Source organism: Cryptococcus neoformans, assembly GCF_000091045.1.
Source record: "Cryptococcus neoformans var. neoformans JEC21 chromosome 6 sequence".
Classification (NCBI taxonomy): domain Eukaryota; kingdom Fungi; phylum Basidiomycota; class Tremellomycetes; order Tremellales; family Cryptococcaceae; genus Cryptococcus; species Cryptococcus deneoformans.
Window position 1 is genome coordinate 986,668 of NC_006691.1, and position 26,076 is coordinate 1,012,743.

General features: G+C 51.7%; 8 protein-coding genes and 2 non-coding genes across 10 annotated transcripts; 4 read left to right on the forward strand and 6 right to left on the reverse strand.

Moving 5' to 3' along the window:
- Positions 1–105: 105 nt before the first annotated feature.
- On the forward strand, positions 106–4,650 carry CNF03330 (hypothetical protein). The gene is made up of 3 exons (XM_571610.2): positions 106–1,232; positions 1,303–1,500; positions 1,580–4,650. Exons 1-3 carry the CDS (start codon positions 149–151, stop codon positions 4,561–4,563), a joined length of 4,266 nt encoding a protein of 1,421 aa, XP_571610.2. The 5' UTR covers positions 106–148; the 3' UTR covers positions 4,564–4,650.
- Positions 4,651–4,875: 225 nt separating this feature from the next.
- On the reverse strand, positions 4,876–4,973 carry CNF03340. Its single transcript has one exon. It is a non-coding gene; the product is annotated as a tRNA-Met (tRNA).
- A 1,320-nt stretch (positions 4,974–6,293) lies between these two features.
- On the reverse strand, positions 6,294–7,508 carry CNF03360 (NADH-ubiquinone oxidoreductase 30.4 kDa subunit, putative; the record flags this gene model as incomplete). The annotated part of the gene is made up of 4 exons (XM_571409.2): positions 6,294–6,730; positions 6,791–6,854; positions 6,907–7,076; positions 7,125–7,508. 4 exons carry the CDS (start codon positions 7,506–7,508, stop codon positions 6,536–6,538), a joined length of 813 nt encoding a protein of 270 aa, XP_571409.2. The 3' UTR covers positions 6,294–6,535.
- Positions 7,509–7,674: 166 nt separating this feature from the next.
- Positions 7,675–12,463, forward strand: CNF03370 (hypothetical protein). Its single transcript, XM_024657430.1, has 5 exons — positions 7,675–7,980; positions 8,023–8,379; positions 8,449–8,570; positions 8,624–11,155; positions 11,209–12,463. Exons 2-5 carry the CDS (start codon positions 8,088–8,090, stop codon positions 12,208–12,210), a joined length of 3,948 nt encoding a protein of 1,315 aa, XP_024513124.1. The 5' UTR covers positions 7,675–7,980; positions 8,023–8,087; the 3' UTR covers positions 12,211–12,463.
- A 212-nt stretch (positions 12,464–12,675) lies between these two features.
- On the reverse strand, positions 12,676–12,772 carry CNF03380. The gene has a single exon. It is a non-coding gene; the product is annotated as a tRNA-Thr (tRNA).
- A 119-nt stretch (positions 12,773–12,891) lies between these two features.
- CNF03390 (hypothetical protein) lies at positions 12,892–16,445 on the reverse strand. Its single transcript, XM_024657431.1, has 10 exons — positions 16,237–16,445; positions 15,397–16,192; positions 14,550–15,344; positions 14,431–14,493; positions 14,205–14,378; positions 14,119–14,149; positions 13,931–14,066; positions 13,522–13,875; positions 13,132–13,465; positions 12,892–13,081 (listed from the first exon to the last, which is right to left on the reverse strand). Exons 1-10 carry the CDS (start codon positions 16,372–16,374, stop codon positions 12,972–12,974), a joined length of 2,931 nt encoding a protein of 976 aa, XP_024513117.1. The 5' UTR covers positions 16,375–16,445; the 3' UTR covers positions 12,892–12,971.
- A 164-nt stretch (positions 16,446–16,609) lies between these two features.
- CNF03400 (COP9 complex subunit 6, putative) lies at positions 16,610–18,195 on the forward strand. Its single transcript, XM_024657432.1, has 8 exons — positions 16,610–16,735; positions 16,786–16,865; positions 16,921–17,097; positions 17,150–17,470; positions 17,523–17,615; positions 17,665–17,765; positions 17,811–17,879; positions 17,966–18,195. Exons 1-8 carry the CDS (start codon positions 16,668–16,670, stop codon positions 18,089–18,091), a joined length of 1,035 nt encoding a protein of 344 aa, XP_024513051.1. The 5' UTR covers positions 16,610–16,667; the 3' UTR covers positions 18,092–18,195.
- Positions 18,196–18,364: 169 nt separating this feature from the next.
- Positions 18,365–20,625, reverse strand: CNF03410 (anthranilate synthase, putative). The gene is made up of 7 exons (XM_024657433.1): positions 20,492–20,625; positions 20,144–20,441; positions 19,349–20,092; positions 19,089–19,296; positions 18,729–19,036; positions 18,597–18,664; positions 18,365–18,525 (listed from the first exon to the last, which is right to left on the reverse strand). The coding sequence occupies exons 1-6, from the start codon at positions 20,501–20,503 to the stop codon at positions 18,630–18,632; spliced, it is 1,605 nt and encodes a 534-aa protein (XP_024513130.1). The 5' UTR covers positions 20,504–20,625; the 3' UTR covers positions 18,365–18,525; positions 18,597–18,629.
- Positions 20,626–20,859: 234 nt separating this feature from the next.
- Positions 20,860–23,574, forward strand: CNF03420 (enzyme activator, putative). The gene is made up of 5 exons (XM_571612.2): positions 20,860–21,030; positions 21,169–22,908; positions 22,958–23,050; positions 23,099–23,170; positions 23,246–23,574. The coding sequence occupies exons 1-5, from the start codon at positions 20,892–20,894 to the stop codon at positions 23,362–23,364; spliced, it is 2,163 nt and encodes a 720-aa protein (XP_571612.2). The 5' UTR covers positions 20,860–20,891; the 3' UTR covers positions 23,365–23,574.
- A 341-nt stretch (positions 23,575–23,915) lies between these two features.
- On the reverse strand, positions 23,916–25,847 carry CNF03425 (hypothetical protein). Its single transcript, XM_024658585.1, has 9 exons — positions 25,484–25,847; positions 25,346–25,432; positions 25,182–25,295; positions 25,088–25,117; positions 24,819–25,026; positions 24,613–24,764; positions 24,410–24,545; positions 24,295–24,336; positions 23,916–24,240 (listed from the first exon to the last, which is right to left on the reverse strand). Exons 2-9 carry the CDS (start codon positions 25,389–25,391, stop codon positions 24,171–24,173), a joined length of 798 nt encoding a protein of 265 aa, XP_024514511.1. The 5' UTR covers positions 25,392–25,432; positions 25,484–25,847; the 3' UTR covers positions 23,916–24,170.
- Positions 25,848–26,076: the final 229 nt, after the last annotated feature.

Genomic DNA, 26,076 nt, shown 5'->3' on the forward strand with positions numbered 1-26,076 from the left:
GGATCGGGACACCGCGCACATTCGCCGAAGCATCTCGCTCTTGTATCCCTCTCAAGCAACTCTCAAGCTCCCCCTCCCCCCCCCTCCGATGCTCCCCCCGCAGCGCATACGGCCGCCGGGGCCCTACAGCCGGTTCCCGCCCGCGGAGATGCACGCGTGGCTCGACGGGCTCCAGCGCAAGATCGCACACGGCATACACCCCCCGTCCCCCCCCGCTGTCTCCGAGGAGGACAACGTCGAGGCAGTCGAGGCAGACGGCGCAGCGTACGCCACCGACGAGCAGTCGAGCCACGGCGACGAATCTGACGGTATCGAATACATCGGCCAGTCCAACTCTCCCCAACCACCGCTCCCAAACCTCTACCCCCCCCTCCCCGACGCGCCCACACCCTACGCCGACCCCGGCGCCCCCCGCACAGCTGCTTCCCCCGCCGTCCCTCCCCTCGGCGGCGGCCATGACCTCGTTGTGGAGCAGGACGCTATGCAGATTGACCCCAATTTGCTCCAGGACGGGTACCAGATTGATGCGGGGTTTCTGCAGGATTTGGTGCATCATGTATCGCAGGGTATGGCCCCTCCACCGCAAGAAGGGGATGCAGAGGATTATGAGGGGGAGGAGGAGGTGGTTGATGGCGCGTACGATGAAGATTTCATGATGAGCGGGGATGAAAGAGAGCAGGCGCGAGACGTTGAAGAGTACAGTGAAGAAGAAGAAGAAGAAGACGAATTGGTAGATGAGCCATCTGGTATGTCACCAACAAAACCGGTCATCTCATATCCAAACGATACTAACAAGGAAACAGATGAAGAGCAAGAATCACCGATCAAGGTACAGGCAGCCACCGTTCGAGAGGTGATTGAAATCGGCTCGTCATCGGAAGAAGAAGCGTCAGAAGATGGGTCTGAAGCCGGACGACGAGAGGAAGATGAAGAAGAGGTGGAATATGAAGAGGAGGAGGAGGACGAACTGGCAAGGGATGAACCTCGACACCCGTCTTGGTTTGTTGACGAGGCGGCGGCGGAGGAGGAGGAGGAGGAGGAGGAAGAGGAGGAGGAGGAGGAAGAGGAGGAGGAGGAAGGGGAAGAGGAAGAGGAGGAGGAAGAGGAGGATGAACAAGATACAACACATTCACAAACGCCAGTAGATCTTCTTGATCAAGATAATGAACTAGAACGACAACAAGAAAAAGAGTCCCTGCAAGAAGATGTCCAAGGACAAGTCCAACTCCCTCGTAAGTACCTCCGTATCCCTAACAAACACCAAAACTCAATCCTCCTTTCCCCCTCTCCCCATCCTGACAGGATCGTCGCCCGCGCCCACAGGCATCCCTGTCGAAACCGTCGAAATCGTCGAAATCGTCGAGACCGTCGAGACCTCTGAAACCACCACGCGAACCACCGAGGTTATAGAGGTTGAAGAGATGGATGATGAAGATGAGCTGGCAGATGATGATGATGATAAAGTGGATATCGAACGGAACGAACAAGTTGAATTCCCTTGTACGTTCTTTCTTTTTTTTTAAATCCCATTTTATTCCTTTTTTATACATTACAAGAAATCCGGTTGACGGTGGAATAGCTACTACCCCTGCGCCCGATGCAGCTGTAGAACAGCGACAACAGGAGCATCAGCAGCAGCAGCAGGAGGCAGACACGGGTCTCGAGGTCACAGAGATTGTAGAGACTCGTGAAACCGGGGAAACAAAAACTACAAACTTGCCCACAGGCAAAGAAGAGGCGGTGCAAGTCGAGGACGATGTGGTGGTCACCATCACAACTATTCAAGAAAAAGGACAAGCGGAAGCCGAAGCCGAAGCCGAAGGAAGCGGATCTCGGGTGCATCCAGAACCGCCTATCGATCTGTTGCGACCGGCCCTCGAGGATGGACCCGTGTGGGAAATCCCCCAAGGTAGTAATGACTCTACTCTTCGCGCCGCATCCGCACCTTTCGAAACTCTGCCCGAAACCGCTGCAGACGCAGACGCAGACGCAGACGCAGACGTAGACGCAAACGGAGACCTGCCGGACCCTGCTGCCCCTCCACCCCCCACCTCTCAAATCGCTCCCCTCTCCCCTCACTCTCTCCGCCCCCACCCGCCAGCTACCGCATCCGTCATCGTGCAGCTTCCACCCGACGAACCCCCCTCCCGAATCGAGGACATTTCCTCCACCCCGCCAAGCATCAACGAGCGCGAACAAACGCCCGTCGAGTTCCCTGACCCAAAGGGCGCACCACCAGACACGAACACGCAAGCACCTATTGATCCCCACGATCTCAAACCCAGAGCGTCTTTTTCACCTTCCCTCATCGTCGAGCCTCCTGCTGACCCCCGTCCGGTCGGTGAGATCTCTGCCGTTGTCTCGCGGGCGGCTACGCCAGTGCAGTTTCCAGACCCGCGCCTGCCCCCTGTTGACTCGTACCTAGAAGCTCCGATCACGCCTCACCGTCTTGAACCGAGATCCCGGGCGCCGACTGAGAGTCTGATGGTCGAGGATGGGCAAGAGGAAGGTAGTGTGGCTGGGCGTACTGTGGATGGAGCGACAGAGATTGAACGTGCGCCCATTACCGAACCTTTACACGTCTCAGAGGTAGAGGTAGAGGTGCCGGTGCCGCAGAACGGAAATGGAACGGCTGGCCCAATGACGTTTGACGAGGATATGCCGATGGCCGCCCTGGATGACTATGATGTGGAGTGGGTGCAAGCGCTGGAGCGCGGGACAGTGGCGCACAGAGATGAGGCTGAAATGGCCGAAAGCGAACCGGTTGAGCTCCCAAAGGATGCAGAATATGTAGAAGAGGAACAAGAACAGCGTCAAGAGACAGAGTTCAGTGTCGGCGAACAGGCCGGCGAAGATCAGGGTGAACCTGCCGAAGAGAAAATCGAATTGGAGGAGCCAACAGAAGACGCAGGAGTTAAAGCACCGCAGCAGGACGAAGAAGATGTCGACGACGACGACGACGACAAGTCTGGGCGGAAGGATAAGGGCAAAGGTAAAGCTTTCAGCACCACGCCTATCGACGAAGAACAAGTCCTCAACGATGATCAACCCTCGGTGCCTGTCCTTGTCGATGCTTCTCCCGAACGCCCGCCTCTTATCATGAGCACCTCGGCTATCGAGCGACTGCGACACCACCACACTCTTGCTTCTGGAGCTGCTCCTGGAGCTGCTTCTCAGTCGGGCCAGTCGAACCAAACGCCGAGCCAGATCCATACTCATAAACGTACGCGCTCTCGTGCTCGTGCCGAGAGCTCCCCACCTCCGCCCCCGGTTACCAGGTCAAACTGTTACTACGAAAAGCTCAAAGTGGCCGATTACGGAGGACTGGAAGCCGTCATCCTTGCTCCTCACTGTTCGCTCGCCAATACGGAGCAGATTGAAGAAGATGAAGCCGTCGTGCAAGGTGTGCCGACAGAAGAAGAGGAGCAAGAGGCGAGAAAGTGTCAATTGTCTCACGACAACGAAGTCCTTCACCCAGTGTTGTGTACCAAGATCAGACGAATCGTCGGTCTGCAAATCTTTGACGAAGGGTGCTGCTATTTGCTCTATGCCAATAAGGATGCTAGATTGCCAGAGCCAGAAGAGTCATCGTCTAAAAAGACGGAAACGCCTACAGGCACCATCAGCAGCAGGGGGCACAGGAAGAGGAAATCTACCAGTGCTCAGCTTGGCGAGCAAAGTACAACCGCTAGCCCACTCAAGCCACGCGCGTCGCCTCTCGGGCGTTCTGCACTCAAGCGTTCCGGCGCTTCGCTCGAACCTCCCGAGTCCCTCACCCCACGCAAGAAGAGCAAGGAACCTTCTTTGGAACCTGCTGGATCGTACACTACCGAAGTGGGCGACGATCATTCTGCCGCGGGGTCTCCAGGGCCCTCATCCACCAGGCGACTACAGACTCCAAGGAGGTCTACCCGCTTGAGCTCTGTAAGAAGAGAAGAGGCGTTGGAGGGAAAGGCAGAACATGAAAAGGAGCTGGAAGCGGTCCAGGAGGGCGAGGTTGAGATGGAGGAGGCGGGCCAGGAAGGAGAGGGGGACAAGCGGGAAAAGACAGTGGAAGACAAAGCCCCTCAGACCCCCAGACGATCAGCCAGGTTCTTGCCTGCCGAAGAAATTGATAATGACTCATCCGACCACCTCCTTGGATCAGTCACAGTGTCCCAGTCCGAGACCAGTCAGCATTCACCAGCCGACTCTGCTTTACGCAAAACGCCATCCCCCATTCGTGAACAAAATAACGCTGCTTATCTGCCCGATGTGGAAGATGAGGATACCGATTCAGAGCAGGAAGAAGAAGAAGAAACGGCCAAAGAAGACGAAGAGTCTACCTCCGAGGCGAGTTCAAAGACTGTCAGTAAGAAGCGCAAGGCTCGAGATGAGTCTGAAGAAGAGGATGACCAAGAAGATGAAGGTGAGGAGGGGACGATCGAGTCGAGGGTGGTGAAGCGACGTGCGTTGGAGGATGAGGAGACTGGGACGCCAGTGTCGGAGAACGAAACAGGTGAAGCGGCTGGTGATGGGGATACACAAAGACGAGGATGGGGGAAATGGTTCAGGTGGTGGTAGGAAAGACTATATTTTTTTTCGAATAGCGTGGCTTTAAGCAACATTAAAGATTGTGTGTAAAATCTCAAAGTAGAAATAAAAGGAATAATGTATCGAGTGCTTATCTGTGACGCTTTCAACAACAACATGCAACGAGACCGATACGGTGAGTAATAGATATTTTCAAAGTAGTCTTTTTCCAAACTTTGATATCCTTGGACGCCATACGTATATAAGTACGCTACAAAGCAGCATTTCAACATTTTGCTTTTGCATATGACAATAAAAGATGATATGTGGAAAAAGCCAAAAAAAAAAAAAAAAAACTTCAAATGCCCTCACTGAGAATCGAACTCAGAGCTGAGGATTGCCGTTAACCGCGAAAGTCAACGTCGTATGAGACCTTCGTGTTACCACTACACCATGAGGGCTTGCTGTGTTTTCATTTTTTTGCAACATATTCTGATCGTGTGATTCCCGTGTGCGATTGAATGAACTTGGACCACCGAGATGAAGAGCATATTGATAATCCCTTCAAGGTTTGTTTTAACCGAGTCAATCCAGTCCGACTGTACCACCACCGACGGGTTAGACGTGATGGTGTCTACATCTATCATTCTTCGTGCCCTCATCACTCGATAGTTAGTCGCAGAACTCGTTTCATCAAGGATGTATGATCATTGGCGACACTTGTTGCTATCGCATGATGCAGGAGAATATCCCCCAGAAAGCGGAGAGAGATGGAAATGGCATATTAACAGACTATACCGACAAACTGACGCTTTACAAAAAACCCATCATCACTTTCACCCCGACCAACCCCATCCCAACACTGCCCACCCAGCCCATCTTTGTCCTCTGTGAACTTATATCCACCCTTCTCCTCTCCGCGCTCCAATTCACCCACCCTTGCCCGCTGCTACCGACTGTGGTTGCCATGCTCGTAACCGTGGGAGCGACTGCTGTGGATGACCCATCTGCAGCACTGTGGGTTGTCGCTACCCCAGAAACAACTGCATCGTTCACGTGTGTCCATGCATCTCCACTGTCCGAAACATCGGTCGACCCCCCACCGGCAGACCATCCATCGTCCCCCCCCGAGCTCGATCCCGGCCTATCGCTCTCATTCAAAGCTACACTTTTACTCGCCGCTTCACACGCTCCACATCCCCCGTCACTCCCACCATTCCCCCCTCCTGTCATCGCGCCCTGGGAGGTATAACTCCCGTAACTCCCCTCACTCTCCACCCAATAACTCATCCAACTTACCGTAAGCTGCAGCACGCTCTCCACCGGGGTGGAGTACACCACGGGCGTCGGCGAGTACTCGATGATGTACACTGTGCCCTTACTCGTTTCGGTAGATGTGATGGTTTCGGTAGAATAGATGGTAGAGGTGAGTGTGGTGGAGGAGGTGGTGATGGTGGTGATGTAGCAGGGGACAGAGGTGGTGGAGAGGATGGTGGAGGTGACGACGGCGGCGGTGAGGGTGGATTCGTCGCCGGGACCGCCACAGCCGCCCGAGGTACAGCGTTCTTCCAGTTGGATGGGTGTGGGTGTGGGGAAAGAGGTAAAGGTGAAGGAAGGAGTAGCGCGTGATGTGGCTAGAGTGAGTGGGAAGAGCAGAAGGATTAGTAGGTGCATAGTTAGTGTCGTTTTTTAAAGTGTCGTTAGTGATGAGAGTTGTGGTAGTGGTTCAAGTTATGAGGCAAGGAAGGAGATGTTTGGGAAGGAGATGGATAATGAGATGGATAATGCGATGGGAGATCTTATCATCCAGCTTGCGGCTGACCGACCACTGAAACCAATTCACCAAAGGATCACTGCCGCCGACATACACTCCGCCTCGCCTACCACACCGTCATGCCACAAAGGACCTCTTTTTGTTTCACCTCTTGTGTCCCAGCTTGGCCAAAAAACGCTCCAACGGTCATCTACCCATAGACGAGAAAATACCCATGCATCCCTGGCACCCTATCCCACTCGTCTAAATCTACTTCTTCTCCTCCTTCTTGGGCTCTGGGGGCGGGGGAATGTTGTACTCTTGAGGCTTGGCCGCGGGGTCACCACCGCCGACCTGCTCCCAAGGCGAGGCGGCATCGTTAAAGTTTCTAAACGCCTGGGTGAGTTGAAGGGGTTCGTAGACGACCCGCTTCTTTTCGTCGTCGTATCTGACCTCGGTGTAACCCTGTGGGGTAAGTGTCAGCGGAGCGTGGAACAGATAAAAGCAAAAGAAAACTGCACGCACGGTAAGAGGGAAATCTTTCCGCAGAGGGAAGCCCTCGAATCCATAGTCGGTCAAGATACGTCGCCTGACTCGGGGTAAGCTTCTGCCTGTGCCAAAAAAAAAAAAAAAACACGCACAGATCGGGGTGGCCCTCAAAGAAGATACCGTACATATCCCAGACCTCACGTTCGTACCAGTTGGCGCCGTTGAACAAACCAACGACAGAGGGAACGGGGGTGACCTCGTCGGCGTAGGTCTTGACACGGATGCGCGACTGATGGGCGTGGGAGAGGAGGTGGTAGACGACCTAGAGCGGGGTCAGCATACACGTTTTGCGGGATGCGCCAAGACTCGCCTCAAACCTGTTGGGCTTGGTGGGGAAGTCGACGGCGGTGATGTCGACGATCTGCCTGTACTGGCACTGGGTGTGGTCGCGGAGAAAGGTGAAGACGGGGAGGACGGCCTGGGGGGGGATGTAGATGGTGAGCTCGTCCTTGTAGACGGAGAACTGCTGGACGTATTTGGGGAGGGAGGCGAGGAGGTACTGGCCGTACTGGTGGAGGGGCGTCTGGGCGGGGGCGAGTTTCTCTGCGGGGTTCACGCCTGCGGGCTCCTTGAACGGCGAGACCGACGGCTCCTGCTGGCGGCGGGCGGAGAGGGCGAGGGCGCGTGCGGGGGCGCGTGCTGGGCGGGCCGTGCGGGCTGCGCGGAGGGCGAGGAGGGGCGTGCGGCTGGCCATCGTGGTGCGTGGAGAGAGGAGAGCGGGCCAGCGACGAATCATAGCGGGCGCAATGGCGGGCGGCGGCGCGTGCCACCCCCGGCGTTTCGGGGTTACGCCCGGCGGCGTGTATGTGGGATATGTATGGCGGGACTGCTCATGCTTGTACAGCCACGTTGCACCATGCCAGACGAGGAGAATGGCACACCACCCGCACAGGAGACGGCGGGCGAGGCGGGCGAGGCGGGCAGCGACGTCGACCAGCAGCCGCAGCACACCGACCAGCAGCCGCCACACGCCCAGGAGCCACACGCCCAGGAGAATCCACACGCCCAGGAGCCACACGCCCAGGAGAATCCACCCACGCCCAGGGACAGCAACCCTCCCGCACCCCCGAAGAAGAAGCTGTTCACCTCTCTCAATGTAAACCAAAAGTTCCTATCAAAGACCACCACGCCCGCACCCACGCCGGGCCCGCAGAAACAGCAAAATGGTAAGCCAGTCATAAACCACTCGTGCTCATCACCGTCTGCAGGACGCCAAGCTTCCCCTGTGCCCATTCCCTCGACATCAAGACAGCTCTCCACCAAACTGCACACGATGCCTATCTCAAAACCGTCTGCATCACCCAATCCGCCGCCGTCGTCTACACATTCATCTCCATGGGCCAAACCCGCAGTCCCCACGCCGTCTCCCGCGCCCAGCACCCTCCACCAGCCCGCACCCACACGCCCGGGAATAAGCGCCAGCATACCGACAAGCGCCGCTGCGTCCCTGTCTGGAACCAGCCTGGGCACGGGTACTGCCGGGAGAAATGTATGGAGAATGGGCGGATTAGGATCGAGATCGGGCATGACGACAGAGTTCCCGACGGCCAAGGAAGCTGCCGACGGTATGTCCCGCATCTTTTTTTCCTCGCGCGCGCGCGCGCGCGACACCGCTAAAACCACTTGACACATAGGACAAAAAGCAGCAGCCCAAGCAGCCGCTCTTGCTGCCCAAGTCCAAGCAGCGCACAACCAGGCCATCATCCAAGAACTCGATACGTTCACCCGCCTTGAACCCCATTCGCACCGTTGGGACGTCAGTCCGATCTCTTTATATCTTTACATTCGTGCTAATGTAGGCATTTACAGGAGGAAGATGAAGAAGACGACATGATTGATTTCCCCGATGTGCCTCACACTTCTCCTCCCCCGCAACCAGCTCAACTCCCATCCGCAGACGAACAGTCCGTTCCCAAATCAGACCGTTTCGCCGAAGATTTCGACCGTTCATGGCCGCGGCGTAGCGGAGACGATGGCAGATCCAACGACGAAAGGGTATTGTTCAACGCCTCTTCCAACCGACTGGAGAGCCGACCCGAACAAACGAGATTAGATCCAGGAAGGAGTAGTGATAGGGACAGAGCGTGGGGACCCAGGCTGCTCGGACGAGACACTGGGGATATGGGCCATGCGGCCGCACCGGCATCAGGCTTGGGAGCGAGGAGCTTACCACCTCACCTTTCCGCTGCCGATCCTTCTTCTGCTACCGAAGGCCCGAGCGCAGGTACAGCAGGCACAGGCACGGCCTCTGGATCTTGGCGATCCTCTGCGGCCGCCCGTCCAGCGTGGGGGGGGAGTAGTCGGCCGACACCGTCTTCAGGCGCCGGGGGAGGGATGGGTGAACAGAGACAGCCATGGGAGAGTAGGAGCGATGTGCGTGAACGTGTGGTAGGCTCGGGCACAAGTGTACAGCCAGGACGAAGATCGTTCAATGCCGGTCAACCACCTCACTCTACATACACGCATCCCCACCCCCATGGCCCGTCCACAGCCGCACCTCTTCCTCCCGCGTCCACAACATCGACCGACCCTGACCCGCAATCGCTCGAGATGCATACTGCGGCAGAAAAGGCACGTTTGAGGAGGTTGGAAGAGGAAAAGGAACGTGAAGCCGCGAAAGAACGGGCGAGGATGAAGGCCAAGGCGTTGGAGGAAAAGCTAAAGGCGGAATCTGAATCGCAAAATGCCAATAAGCCTGAACCATCCATTTCTGCCTCTGCCGCCCCCGCCGCCACCGCCGCGCAACCGCCACCAAAAGAAAAGCAAGTGAAATGGGCAGAACCCGCCCCGCAACTCACCATCGCCCAACGTCCTCCTCGCGACGCTCCCCTTATACCACGCCCCACCTCGTCTGAAATGGAGAAACCTTCCAAGGCGGAGCGCGAACCGTCTTGGAGGGCCCGTGCGCAACAACCTCTTCCGTCGTCTCAAGAAACACAGGTGCCGGCGGAAGGAAAGGAAGAGGAGAAGATTACGTCACCGCTTTACGACTCTGCCGGTCTGGGTGCAGCTTCATCATCACCGGAAACCGTCCAACAGCCAACTGCTTCCTCATCCACCGCCCACATGTCTGCCACAGCCACAGCCACAGCCACAGCCACAGCGCAACAGTCCGCACTCTCATCCTCATCGTTTGATGGAATGTTGGCGAGGGTAAAAGCAGCTATGCTTGAAATGCAGCAGACGAGGGAGAAGGAGGTGCGGGAGAAGGAGTTGGAAAAAGAGCGGGAAAAAGAGGCGGTAAAGGAAGTACAGGCGGTAAAGGAAGAGGTGGAGGAGAAACAAGCGTTCAAGGCCAGTAGAGCTGAACAAGTGAAAGAGGAAAAGACTAGACCCGTAACGACTACCACCAACCTCGCATGGAAACACGCCTCCTCCTCCACCGGGGCCTCAAGCCAGACATCTCAGCCACCCATTTCCAAACCCGCTGCTGCTGCTGTTTCTTCTGCACCCGCAGAATACGAACCCCCGCAATTCTTTGACATCACTTGTCCTCAACCTCCACGCTCCCCGCCCCCCGCCTGGCGGACGTACAACATTCGTCTTCCCAAACCGTCATCCCTCCCTCGTCCACGGTGCTTTGACCTCCCTCCCATCAGCTCCTCCCAGCAACAACAATGGGAAAAGGGTGTTGAAGCGCCAAGAGGTTGGGCGAGGACGTTTGAGCCCCCGTTGGAGAGTGAGGAGACTGCCGAAGATGTGTTGGATAGAGCAAAGATGCTGTTGCCCCAGTCGAGGGTGGTGACCAAGGTTGGACAAGTCGTGGTTTCCATCTCGCCCAGAGTGTTGGAGCGTGTCAAGGAAAGGACGACAGGTGTGGATGGAGAGGTCAGGGAAAAACGGGAAAGAAGGAAGGTGGAAGACGTTGGAGGGAGTGTGGAAGAAGAAGGGGTGAGGACGGGAGTCGAAAAGGCAGAATTGCTGGGACCATCGACGAAACCCGTTCAAACTCTCCCGCCGGTGCCTCCAGCTACCACATCGTCAACAGCCCAACAACAACAACAACAACAACAACCTCCGCCACGACGCAAATCCCCCGTCAAATCGGCCGCCCAAGCGGAAAAGGATCCTTCGACATTTATTCTCCAAGGTGTCGGTCTCGCCATCGCTCCTCCGCCTCACATCTCACTCTCCTCCCTCCCTACCAGCTCGATCCCTGGTTCTACTCCGCGGGACGGCAAGGATGGCAGTTTTTCAGTCTTGAGTGAGGATGGGAAACCCGGTGTGAGGTTTATGGTCTCGAGCGAGTTGGAAGGAGATAGCTTGCTGGAAGAGGTGAATAAGATGAGTTTGGAAAGTGTGGAGGAAGCCAAGGGAGAGAAGAATGATGACAAGAAAGAGGCAAGTCCGCCCATCTATCTGTAAGATGTAAAATATGCTGATATAGCTCAAAGGTACCTACAACGCCCCCACTGGCTCATCAGTCACCGAAATCCAATGGTCCTTCGACACCATGGTCAAAGACATCTTTAGCATACCCATCTCAACCCCATGACGCTATCAAGTCGGTTTGGGGCGCCGACACGTCTGCAACCACTAGTGATACTCCCATGTACCCCACTTTGAACGCTCCCGCGTCAGCCGAGAGCACACAGCCTTTATCTGCCGGCCTTAAGAGCGGTTTCCCCAGCCATGGCCATTCTTCTTCTTCTGCTCCTCAGTTCTCTCCCAACCTCGGCGCCGCAAACGTTCCATTCACCCGTCACCCCTCTCAATCCCATTCTATATCCCAATCACAAATACAGTCGCCCTACTTTGGCTCACCTCACACTCTTTCCAGCCCTCCCGGAGATCCGTCCATGGGCATGACCATGCCTTTGGGCGGGTACAGCCGACAGGCGGTCAACGCGATGGGCGTCGCCGGCGTAAATGGTTTCCAGCAAGGTGTCTGGGGAGGATTCGGCGTCGCTCCCGGTTATGGCTACACCGCCCAGCCTCAACATGCCGCCCACCAAGCCCAGCACCAAGCCAACCAAGGCCAGCAGAAATTCCAACAATACTCCAACGTCCCCCCGTACAGCCGCGTCAACCCCAACGTCGCCTATTCTTACGCCCCCACACCCTCCCCTTCGTACAATCACGCTTCACCCCAAGTCCGACCCCAAGGCAGGTTTGCACAAGCAGCTACAAACGGTGACTATAGACATCACCCGCACCAAGCCCAGGGTACGTCGTCCGGATTGCAGCCCCAGCCGGGAGGGTTTAGGATGAGTATGGACGGGTCGAGCCAGGGGTATTATGGTGGCATTGGAGTGTACTCGCCACAGGTCCAGCATGGGCATGCTGTAAACCAGGGTGGCCAGGGGCAGCTGGGACAGGGTCAAGCCCAAGCTCAAGGTCAGCAAGGGTATGGAAGAGGGACGATGCGAGGGGGGATGGGGAGAAAGATGTGGTGATGAGATCTGCATTAAGCGAGAGAGATGGGGAAAAAGAAAAACGACGACAAGCGGGGAGGATCTGTACGTGAAAGAGAAAAACTAAAAGTGGGAAGAAACGAGGGGTGTTTCATCTGTGATATATATTAACATCGTCTGCTAATTGTTTAAATTGCGCTGGCTTATCAAAAAGTAATCATATACGCCACGCAAAAAAGATATGGTTTTACGTATGCCTGATGGCATTCTACGTACTGTGCAGTATGATTGAGTTTATGATTGTTATAATAACACAACAAAGAACCGCTTTCGTCCGGCAGCAATAAATGTGAGATGGCACGGAAACAGTTGTCATGAAACAAACCACGTTATTCACTGAATCCCGCCGCCTTTTCCGATGCATGAGAGCGGGAAGGGGAAGGAGAATGGAAGACGCCCTAGAATGCCCAGGCGAAAAAAAAGTCTTGCAGCAAAACAAAAAAGAAATGCCTCCATGCCGATTCGAACGACAGACCTCCCCATTAGGCTTGTTGTATACAACTTATTACTAGTGGGGTGTTATAGCCAACTAAACTATAGAGGCTTTGATGTTTTATTCAAAACCTTAAAATATTATGATGCAACATAAGTTCAGTCTAAAATGAGAAATGCAACGATTCACTACCGTCATGTTGCATTGAAGGTTGGAAAATGGCTGAAACTCTACGAGAATGACTATGCATGAGGAAAATATCAAGAAATATCTACAACTGATAACGGTACAACAGAGATGACACATTGATTTACGAGACATAGACAGATTGTCTAAGTAGCGGTTTACTATGGGTTGCTGCCAAATCAGCCAACTGGCGGAAAGCGGCCATATCTACTCGTGCTTTGAAGACTACGAAGACTAGACAAACGTCAGGCTGAATGCCATAAAATGGAAGAGTAATTACTCACCATGTGTTGCGTCATGATCAGCTATTCTCTCGGCTTCCAAACAAATGTCAAATCCCCCAGCACAATGGGCACATCTCAGCCACACGCCCCTGATCTGGTCCCCATGGACATCGCATAGCGTGTCTCTGTGCATGACGTGCTTGAGGTAAGCGGTTGGATCTCGAGGATTGATGGTGGCCAAGGCAGAAGCAGGTACTTTGCCCACTGGATGGCGATATAGGGGAGGCAGCACAGGACGATAGGACCGAATTGGGATATGGACTGGTCGATCAAACTTGAAAAAGAAATGAGTAGGATCATGGACTCTGTATGACCGGAGCTCGCAGATTGAGCACTGATTGTGTCGAGTTAAATGACGCATCATGACAAAAAATCGAGGAGACTGCTCACCAAATTAAATCCAACAGGGTCTGACGGGCAATTTGCACATTGATATCGCCTTCCCATAATCCACTCATTACAGTTTCCGCATCTCACCCCATGGTCCAACGCATCTCTTTGACTGACATTGACGATCTGACTAGGTGGTAACGGAGACGTGTCGCGAGCTCTTATTGCTGTTGGCGCGTATAGCGTCGAATTATCCCCTATGGGAGACGAGGAGCGAGAATGGTAAGGCTGTGATAGAGAAGAGGTTAACGGATCTCCCCCAGATGTGGCTACTGTACGATCTTGCTGGAACCATCGGTCGCGTGCACGCCGAGATACAGCCTCTACCTCTGATGTCGGGAGGGGGACGGGAATCTGACATTTGTGTCAGCTTCTTCGTCAATGTACCCAAAATGCCAAAAACACACACCTTCATCATGATATGATCAGACAGGTGGCCTGATCCATCTCCACCAGCCATGTGGATACCTTCGCACTGAATGCAAAGATCCCATGAAGGACACACAGCGCAGTGAAACCTTGGCCCGACGATATCTTGCAGACAGCTAAGGTTTATCAGCGCATGTTTCTCTTGTGAAGGCAAGAGACGGCACTCACTTGTGACAAAAGGCACCCGGGTGGCGAACCACTGAAACACAACATTAGCAAAACGCTTCATCCATTACAGAATAAGAGATAGTCACATTGCGGTCCCGCCACTTCCGGGTTTGGCTGTCCATTCTCGTTGAGGACATTTCGTGATGTTTCTATCGGAAGAAGGGGCTTATCGGGTAATGAAAGGAAAGCATGTGCAGGGTGGATCTCGTCGACTTTCTGGTAGCAAGACCGACAAAGATCGAATTTTGGACATGAAACACCTATTGGGGATGGATTAGTCAAGTCAACGTAAAGAAATGTTAAATCACCTACACTTGAAACGATTCGAGAATAATGCTGTCAGGCAAATGGTACATTCCGAGTCTTCGTTATATTCTAAAATGTTCTTTCAGCATGCTCAACCTATACTTTGCCAAGTAGCAATCACTCACCAACATCGTCCCAGCCTTCCGGTCCCCATATTCTCTCTTTGAATGTGTGCCTCATCTCTCCAGCCTTCTCTCTCCTTCTGCGCTCTGTACCCCTCAGCTCATTCTTAGCCGTCCTCGCGGCTGCCTTCGTGTGCCGTATCCCGTGAATTTCGATGCAGCCAGCGCAGAGTTCATATCCAGTCTTTCGATGCGATTGATCACCTCGAGCTAGAGAAGGTGTGTTGCCCCCAAACGCCGATATTGGCGAATGTGGAGGGGTGAAACCAAAGTCGAAATGATAGGTGGCATTTGTAGGCGAAGATGAGCTACCAGCCAAAGCTTGGACAGATCCGCGCGAAGCGTTCGTTGATATTGATCCACTGCGACTGCGTGATGCGGTGTTATACACAGTCCTTGAATCACTGCTCGAAGTGCCGCGCGCAGCAAATTCTGTCGCCTCAGATGACGCATCGCTCTGAGATGAATCGCTCGGCACTTTGGGAGGCATAAATGCAGCTTTTCCTGGAGCATTTTCCATCCACATTTCGCCTTCTCCACAAGTCTGACATACGTAACGGAGGTAATCCAAACGTACACCGCATGCTGAGCAGTCTGGAGCAAGGATGGGTGGACCTGCTGGTTCGATGGTACGAGGGGAAGGAGCATGCAAGTGCGCATGAGGTGGTGATGGAGGGGATCTGTTCGATAGCACAGAGGATCGGACCGAGTGGCGGTGTGAAGCGATCTCATTGTCGGTCAGATCAATATCAGATGCAGTGGCGGACGAAATATCAGTTTGGTAAGAGTAATAGTAACCTAATATGTATTAAAATGCTGTTCAGGTTGTGTATTCGGGCCCTGTACTCACGGCCTCGAGCATCTCGAACCAAAGCAAAATCCCCAGACCGCTCATCGTCGCTCGCCATACTCTCATCATCGCTGTCGTACCTTGTCGATTTCCTTGATTTTGTGCCGGGACCAATTTTCCGAGCAGCCAGGTTTGACTGTTCTCTTAACCACCTTGTTCCCAACTCTGAGTGCGTAAGGAGAGAAGGGGCAATAGCACTGTCTGGTCCAGTCAAAGATTGTTGCGCGATAGGCGGCTGTGTTGGTATAGCGCTGTGATTCGAGGGAGTGTAATTTCTCTGAGAAATACGTCGTGGAGTCGAGTCAGAATATTGGCTCGACGTCAACCGGGCGTCATCTAGGCTCATTCTACTCATGCGGCCGGCGATTGATTGTGTAGCCGTACTCCTCTCCGGGTCCTCTTCATCTGTATACTCCTCTTCAATGGCTTCTTGCATCATGCTTGAAATGCTTCCCCTATAACTGCTCTCATATGCGCTCGATCGGTATGTCGAATCATGCTCAGACCCCGAGCCTGTCTGGAAACTCGAAATTGACGAAGTATCACTTAGACTCGGTCCGTCATATTCGACGACAACATCCAGCCGGAGTGTAATTTTCGACGTTGATAAAGAATATGGAAGTACACCAGATACTGATCCGGAATAATTCGACGTCGCAGCATCGTCGTCGCCAGATATGAAGTACGAGATGGCTTCGGTAAGGTCATTTTCGTTTCGAATGGAGAATTCTTCCCCATCATCATCGGTATATATCAGCGAGTATGGTGCTGCTGATAGCGAGAAGCATTCTTCAACCTATAGGAGGGTCAGTGAGGTGTCTCTAATGTATAGGGACTTACTCTATTCCGTAAAGACTCAAGCCGACATGTAGCAGCCGATGGGAAGTTAACGCGCCGAGAAGATCCTTCGTAGCTGCACCGTACGACGAGTGGGCGATTTGGTCTATCGGGGATGGCTCCGTTTGCTACCCTAGACATATTGGGAGCTCATGGAGTCCCTTCGCTTTAAAGTTTTAACTTGGATGGGTTCGCGAAGAGATAAGTAGTAAAATGACCAGAGCTTCGAAGAGTCCAGATTCGCGCATTCGTTATTTGTTGTGGCAAAGCTCGCCTTCTATCGACATATCATGACGTGGAAGTTCATTAGAGGACATGATGCAGTCAAGAAGAGCTCCTGACGAAGATAGATAGATAGATGGCGGGTGAACAATAAACCGACGTTCATTTCTTGAATAACAACACAAATTGCAGTTGGGCAAGTGTATCATACCATGTCCGGCCCCTCCTCCAGCCCGCATGTGATGCAATCCGGTGCTACATCTGGTGTGAACATCAAATTGTACGTGAACTTCCCCCATGCCTAGTAATTTATCTTAACCATCTCAACAGACATCCTCTAGCTATTCTCAACATTTCGGACGTCTATACTCGGGCTCAATGCACCTCTACAGGATCTGAAGTGCCTAAATGTACGGGCTCATTAGCCAAGAAATCAGTTCCTGCCTACTGACTGTCGTTGAATAGTGATCGGCGCGCTTCTCGGCACTGAGAGTAACCGCGAGATTGCTATCGTCAACTCGTTTGAGCTTATCTACCATCCCTCTGTGATGAGCGGTGAGGATGTAGACATGAGTGATAGCGGGTCCTCGGGCGGCAAATACGTGCTCAACACTGACTTCCTCGAAACGCGAAAGGATCAATGTGAGTTTTATTCTCAAATCTAAGGATCTGCATGTTGACATCATATATACAGTCAAGCAGGTATTTCCTACACTCGATGTCATTGGGTGGTATTCTGTCGGCAAGGAGCCTTCATCAGATGACATTTCTCTCCATGCCCAATTCGCTTCGTCGGTTGAAACACCCATTTTCCTCTTATTCGACCCCGACCCTGCTTCGGGCACTCAGGCTCTACCCTTGAAGATATATGAATCTGCCACTGTCACAGACACCACAGGGGAAATCTCCGGGGAAGGAAAGTTTGTAGAGCTGGAATATGGCATCGAGACTGGCGAAGCGGAAAGAATTGCTGTAGATGGCGTTGCCAAAGGCGGAGCGGGAGAGGAGGATACTGGTACGTCCTGTTGCTGAATCGCTCAAAATCTTGCTGATGTGTTGTGATGTAGCGGTTGCTCATCTCACAACCCAGAGAAACGCTATCAAGATGCTGTATGACAGGATAGAGATTTTGTTGAAATACGTCACCGGTGTAGTTAACAGTAAGATGACTTGCCAAACCTTTGCAACGCAAGAGCTCACTTCCTATAGAATCAGCCAAGCCTGATTACTCAATTCTCCGCCGAATTTCATCTCTCGTCGCAACTCTTCCCACTATGGATGCTGGCGAATTCCGAGAAGAACTTATAACTGTATGTCCTATTCTTTAACCCTGTACGGAACTAACACTTTCGTAGGAATACAGCGATGTCCAGATTAGTTCATATTTGACAACCCTGACCAAGCAGCTCAACGTCCTTAGCGAGGTATGTTACGCTCTTCAGCACCTCATTCTAGCAACAAAAAAAAACAAACAAAAAACAAAAAACAAAAAAACTGATACCTGTCACAGTACGCTGAAAAACACTCCCTTGTTTACGGTCAGAAGGAGGATGAGTTCATGGGAGGCCCAAGTATGGGATTGAGAGGTGGTCGACAGATGAATTTCGACATGGGGGGAGGGAGAAGGCGGAGGTAATGAAGAAAAGAGTAGTTGCTAGCTTTAACGAAGATTGGGTAGATTGTATGGAATATGTACTATAGATGATGTAAATGCTAAAGACATGCATGAGTCATTACCAAGGCAGTTTTTCAGAAGTACCAAAATCCGTTCAGAACTACAGACGGACAAGACGTTGTAAGCAAAGGTCGAGAAAACACCCTGGGCCATCCTAAAAGTTTGCAAATCAAGACAAGAGTTACATTTGCACTCAAGTCACCGATCAAATGAGCGGTCTCAATCTTTTAATGAAGGGTAACACTCTCCTTGACACGGACACTAACATCCTCGGTCGGCATTGTACTTCCTACATCGTACTGCTACAATGTCGATTATCGGTCAAATAGCGGTAATCCCATAATCCCTTGGTCCCTCACGAATGATAAATAGAACATGAAAAATCCAGGTGTTATCTAAATAACATTAATGGTCCGTTGAAACACATCAGCGATCATATAATTTATCGAGAAGATAAGTAATGCACAGGTTCATGGGCTTCTATATTGTCTAAAAATTTTTACACGTTCTGTCCTTGCAACCTCGCGTAGTACTCTGCAACGTCTGATCAGCACCACGATAAATCCGGAACAAAGCAAAAAGATAAAAATCGACTCACTCTCAGCCTCTTCGATACATTTGACATTCGCCCCCAACTTGTTAATGGTCTCCACAAACTCATCTTCTTCCACACTGTCAAAGACGATACCTCCACCTGCCTGCAAGAACACCTTTCCATCCTTAAATGTCATTGTTCGGATGGCGATACAGGTATCGAGATTGTCCCTGTCAAAGTCGAATCGACCAACCGCACCGGCGTAGACACCACGTCGCTCCTTCTCAAGACCAGAAATGAGTTGGACTGCCTTGATCTTGGGAGCGCCAGAGACGGTACCGGCAGGGAAGATGGATCGGAAGGCGTCGAACCTGCGTAATGTCGGTCTTCTTGCAAATTCGTCCAAGCAGATTGAGAGCTTACCTAGATTGGTCATCCCTCAGCATACCGCTGATCTGACTTGTCAAGTGTATAACGTGACTGAACTTTTCGACTTGCATAAGGTTGTCAACATTAACGGTCTCGGGCTTGCAAATTCTATTGACATCGTTTCTGGCAAGGTCGACAAGCATGATGTGCTCCGCTCGGTCCTTGTCAGAGGCAAGAAGTCCGGCACCAAGGACGGCGTCCTCTACAATACAATGTCAGCCTATACATCCAACCGCTTGAAGAAATGGACATACCCTCCGCGGTCTTCCCTCGTTTAACAGTACCTGCAATAGCGTGGTTGTACACTTTTCTTCCCTCGACCTTACACAGCGTCTCTGGACTTGCGCCCACTAATCGAACATCTCCGCAGTCCAAGTAGAACATGTAAGGACTGGGGTTCAATCTTCTCAAGTGCCTGTACACATTGAACGGATGCAAAGCAGTCTCTCTAGTCAGTCTTTGCGAGGGCACAGCCTGGATGATATCGCCCTTAACAATGTGCTCCTTGAGCTTGGTAACGAAACCTTCGTATCCGGCCTTTCCAACATTGCTCTCGGACTGGTTACCAAGAGTGATAGGCCCTTGGTGAGGCATGGGGGTTTCGGGGTTCATGAGCTTACGTCGGGCACTCTCAATTCTGGCTGAGGCTTCATCGTAAAGAGAAGGGATTTGGGAAGCGGGTGTACCGTCGCGGAGGTAGACATGAGACACTATCTTGACTGTCTGGTAGATGTGGTCAAAGATGATATTGGTAGAGAAAAGCATGAAACAAGCCTCAGGCATGCCAGGGATAGGGTTGTGAAGAGGTGTGGCGGGAGTGGTGACGGGTTCAAAATGGTTGATAGCATCGTAGGTAATAAAACCAACGGCACCTCCAGTGAAGGCAGAGATTTCAGGGATCTTAGCGAATCTGTAGGGCTCAAGTTCCTTCTCCAAAGCTTCCAGGGGGTCACCCTCGACTTCTTCTCCCGCGCCGGTTTTGATGGTTTTGAAAGGGTCTTACAAGTATGTCAGTCTGAATGGTTGGCAAACTACGTTGATGGACTCACTAGAACCGACAAAACTATATCTGGCCAAGCTTTCTCCACCAACAACACTCTCCAATAAGTAGCTGTACTTTTCATCCTTTGCAATCTTTAAATAGGCCGAAACGGGGGTGAGCAAATCGGCAGGAATTTCAACATAGATAGGAATGAGGTTAGGCTTCGCGGGCTCGACGGGTTTTGAGGGTTCGGCATTGGGAGTGGGAAATAAGGTGGCGGATCGAGAAGTGAGAGTGGTGGTAGACGAGGAGGCCGTGGCGAAGAGGTTTGTAAGCTCCTCAAGAGAGGGCGTAGGCTTCGAAACCTGACGAAGAGTAAGCATCCACGTAACAGCAATGGTGTTGAAATGCTTACTGAGGGGTCCATTTTGCGAGTTTGTAGCTGTATAGAAGGTTAACAGTTATAATGACAGCCGCATATCACCGTTGTTGTCCGTCGCATTCGTTCGACTCGTGGGTCGACTTTTTTGCTGATCGGCTAATTGTGCCTCATTAGAGCTGGCTCTGTAATAGCATTAGAAAACATTCGGGCTGCATTACAAAACGCGACGGGGGCGTGGATTAGGAACACCGATTAGATGTGAAATAAGGGTCTGCAAGTAAACTTATTAGAGTTGAATTGGTTCCGCTAACTGAGCGGACTGTTAAAACAGATGAAACAGATGAGACGAGCGGCCGGAGGAGTCCCCGATGCTGCGTCCGGGGCTTTCACCAAACTCCACAACACATCCCGCACATATCACTTACATACCGCCATGTCGGCAAACCCCCTGCCCCAGCGTCGCTCCGCTACGTACGACAGCTACCTGCCGACCAACTCGAGCAGCCAGAATCAGATGTATGCAGGGGACGAAAGTGAGACTGCTGGGAGGAGCAGGAGTTCCCGGAATGACGGTGAGTGTTTTGTCCGTTCTGCGTGTGTAGGTGTGTGTGCGAAAGCCGAGTCACAAAGCAACACTCTTCTAAACTCTGCCTTGCGGCGCTCCTACCATCTTTCAAATTCACCGTGTAACATGCTGACCCGCTACTCAGCCGTGCCAGAACCAGAAATCGATCCAAACGATCCTCCTTTGCCTTCTTACCAGGCTCTGATGGCTTCAGAGAACGCTGGAATCCCCCTCTCTCCAACAACAATCTCAGAGTCCGACCACTCTAATAGATCACAGCTGCCTCCCGTACTACATACCCGCACTCCTTCTCTGGAACACGCTCCTTATGCTCCTGTAGATTACGGTCTCCCCAACTCTGCCTATCCTGCGAGCCACCACGGCCATTCCAACGAACCACCTCCCAGTCAAAGCAATTGCTTCTCTGGAAGCTCTCTCGGGCGCCGACCGGTATCCGATCCCAACAGCATCGATTTCAATCAACTGCAAATCACCCCTAATATCCCCGCTGTGCCCGGAGCCCCTGCAAATCCAGTTGCGCGGCACAAGACAGCGCCCTCTCACCCACAACAATATCATCCCCGCAACCAGTATCCCAGACAAAGATCAGTTACAGGGGGTTATCCGACAGATATGGATGGTACAGCAAGTGTCTACAGCTTAGACTCTGGGATGGGAGCGTATGGACAGGGAGCTAGACAAGGCCAGCAGTACCCGACCGGGCAGGCATATGGTGGTTATGCTGCACCTGTTCAGACCGACTATTCAAATCCCTATTATTCGGCTGCGAACGATGTGCTCGGTTTACCGCCTGTGCCACCCCCACCTTCCGAATCATCATATGCGACATCATCCTTTACGCCAGTCCCCACCCGACAACGGTCGGTTCCTTCCCTTGCACGATCAAACACAGCAGCCACCAACATGTCCACCGCCTCTTCTCGATCAATGCCTCCAGTCCCTGTCATGCCTCGTGTAACCGAGCAGGTTGGCGCTTCTTCCACCCGCCGACGAGGCACGCAAGCCGCAGTAGACCTGAATAAACCGCCTTATACCAAGCAATACGTGGACGACTATCGAAAACGTATGAAGGATGACCCTGATCCTGAAGCTCAATTTGCGTTTGCCAAATACCTCATCGAAGCTGCCAAGAAACTCGGCGACGAGATCAGTCATTCTGATCCAAAACTGGGTCGCAAATATCGTGACTCTCTTTTGCAAGAATCTTTGCGAAACATCAAGAAACTTGCAGAAGGTAAAGAGCCCTATCCCGATGCTCAGTTCTTCCTCGCCAACTTGTACGGCACTGGTCAGCTGGGTTTGTCGGTCGATCACGAGAGGGCATACTACCTCTACATGATGGCGAGCAAACACAATCATCCTGCCGCAACGTATCGATCCGCAGTATGCAATGAGATCGGAGCGGGGACCAGAAAGGATCCAGGAAGGGCGGTGCTGTTTTACAGAAAGGCGGCAGCTTTGGGAGATACGGCAGCAATGTACAAACTCGGTATGATCCTGCTCGGTGGTCTTCTCGCACAGCCACGGAATATTCGTGAAGCTATTGTATGGCTCAGGCGTGCTGCATCCCAAGCGGACGAAGACAACCCTCACGCCTTACATGAACTCGCTCTCTTACATGAACGCCCCAACGGTGTTGGAGGTGTCTTGCCGCACGACCCCAACATGGCGAGGGAATTGTTCACTCAAGCTGCTCAGCTGAATTATCCGCCTGCGCAGTTCAAACTGGGGCAATGTCATGAGTTTGGACACCTTGGATGTCCAATTGATCCGAGAAGAAGCATCGCATGGTATACTCGCGCGGCCGAGAAGGGCGATAGTGAGGCGGAGCTGGCACTGAGTGGATGGTATCTTACGGGTAGTGGTAAGTGATAGTTGTCGCTCCCTCGTAACAGTGGCTAACAGGCTTGTAGAGGGAGTGTTGAAACAGTCGGATACCGAAGCCTACCTATGGGGACGAAAAGCTGCCAATAAGGGTCTTGCAAAAGCGGAGTATGCTGTGGGCTGTAAGTCAATGGTCTCACCTCGCAAGCCATGCCTAACTTGTTTTGTAGACTACACTGAGATTGGTATTGGAGTCAAACAAGATATGGACCTTGCCAAACGATGGTACATGCGCGCAGCGGGTATGTAATTTTTTTTTAATTTTTTTTTCCTAATGGCGTTAAAATCTGGACTTTCCTGATACGTCCACTGTTTAGCTCAACAACACAAACGGGCAATGCAACGTCTCACTGAACTCAATAATCAGAAAAACCCAAAGGGCAAGGGTTCAAGGCCAACAAGGCACGACGCACAGAGCGAATGTGTAGTGATGTGAGGAGGTTTGGAAAAGCAAACCAGGAAGTCAAGAAGAAGCATAGAAAACTGGAAGGATCAGTTGTATTATTTGCATTGGGATATATGGTGTGAATGCTATATAGGGAAGGGCAAAAACATTACACGTGTATACATGGGGAATTTTGAAACTGCTGGTCAATGGCTTTATTTATTAATGTGACCTTTATATTACCACACATCAGAAGTTACCGATGCACTACATCTGTACAACTCTGGTGGGGTTTGAGGAAGGGGAAATACAGTAACGAAGGTGCAAATAGGACGGGCAGCAACACATGAACACACTTAGATCGGGACAAATAATGGCGGAATTCAATCGGAGCGAGTTAGGTTTTTGCTGTAAATTCGACCCGCGTTTGCTGTAAGTTCAAAATGCATCACCGTGTTGTTTGCGGTAATTTGAGCTTTGTTTGCTGTACGTAATTTCATTCAAATCCTCATAACCTATCATCACGCAGGCCTAGAGGCCAACAACGCCCGCATATAGTTTGGAGTTTACGCAATTAGACTAGGATAGATAGGGATTCCATACGGCGATGCATGATCAACAATCTTCGTCGTCGAAGCATTTTCTGACGTTGTATTTTATTTTCCCATATCAACATAATGATAGCTTCTTCTGCCTTCCGTCCACGCATTGTCACTACATCGAAAGAAGTTCCTAAGGATTCGGTTACTGCAATCTAACAACTAGCGGCTAGCAGCTTATAATGATACAACAATGAGAATAATTGAGTAACACAATCAGTTGCAGACAGAAGAGTTTCCAATTTACTACACAGGCTTCTACCCAGTGTACGCGTTCCACTGTGTGAGGTGAGCAAGGTAATTAACGTCATCCTTGATATCGCTGAATCTGTAATAGGTTACGTTCAATTTGGCTGGTTTACAAGTGTATATAAGTACTTACTTGTAATTTTTGGTGTTTCCCCAAGGGTTATGAAGTTGCACGCTAAATCGATCCACTTTAGTGTCGCTCGATTTATGGCATTGCCACAAGGAAAACGATAGGCGTCTACACTTACGTTCGTGTATCATCCGAGTCACCGTTGTCAATTATCGTCATGGCAGTGTAGCAATGAGAATTGACCAAAACATCTGTGTCGCTATTTGTACACATAACGATGGGCGTACTATCAACGTGCGCTACTAGGTTGCCCCCTGTTTCAGACAATAAGTATGTCAGATTAGATTCGGGGTTCAAATGATACTCTGTGTGGTGGCTTACACCAAGTAGACGAATTCATCTCGCAGGATGCTTCAAGGCCGGTGAGGTATGATAGGGCCTTGAAACCGAAACCACCATTGATATCGAATTTTCCATCCGTAATTCCAGAACCTCCATGCTTCTTTACGGCCGCTTGCAAGGCACTCGGCCACCTATCAAGAGGCACTGTCACCCATTGCCACTAGGACACCAATCTGCAAGCATACCAGACATAGATACTGGAGTCGTCGTTCCCGTCTCCAGTTACAGTGTCGGCTAGGACGACTGCTTGGTCAGTCTCAACCAACGTATCAGGATCCCAGATCTTAAATGTTGCCCCTGTTACACTCAAACTGGTTGCAGGGTGTACTTGGGTCTTAGCCACAATGAGCGACGTTATGAATCCTCCATTACATTTGGCAAGCGCACACATCACTGAAGTGAGTGAGCAAGCTTACCCAGCTCTTATATGCCATGACAATATTTGAGGACCTACCTGATGCTAACCAACAATCAGGAGCAGTAGCTGATAATAAATCAGGATATCAGTGGATCTTAACCAAGGGGGAATCAGAGCAACATGGACTAACTCTGCTTGATATCGGCACATGTTGGCCCAGTGCTAGGATCGTACAGAGCAGGACCATAAGCCGTGGTTGAGATGTGAGTCGGTAGCATCAGTGGCTTAGCCCATAGCTGCTCGGCTGGATCACAAGTTATAAACTGGGGGAGGCATCGTGCTCTGGTGACTTACAAACCAGAAAAGCTGTAAGACATGTGATTTTGATGAGAGACAACATTTTCCCTTCTTTCTTGCTTCAAGAATCAAAATGCAGTGCAGCTGCGTAAAAGTTGGATATTGAAAAGACAGTCATTATACGCAGCCAGATACTTAATGAATTGGTGGACTCGACGCAATTCTGGATGTTTCCCTTCCCTTGTGTTGGGTTTCCCACGTTCTCAGTCCAATAGGTTTCGTCGCATCCTGTCTCACTTTAGCGACTGTCACAGACGGTATAAAAGGTCAAAGGAACTTATCTATGAGGCTCTAATCATGTGTCGTCAATTGTGATGGCGTGAAAGGAGGCCACCCCCGGGATGATGGTGATCAACTTAGAACAATAAGACGGACCTCATTAAAACGAAAGTCATATGCGATCCTTTGCGGGACCATGAGGAGTTGAATACAAGATCGTTTGCCCGAGCTGAAACATTAATCGTGGGAAACGGCAAGGTAACCCTCAAGGCTATCTGTGATTCTGTATGTTATCAAAGAGTAGGGTAATTATGAATGGAGAGCTGGACTCAGAGGCATGAGGGGAATGCTGAATCGTGCAGCATCCGGCTTAGCTGTGGTTTCATCTTGTTGCATGATTAAATTTTGGAAATCACAGCAAATTAGATCATCGCAATGATGGTTCTTCTGTCGTCCATAGTCGAAGGTATGAATGAGGGTGGATCCAATCAATGCGCACCGCACGCCAA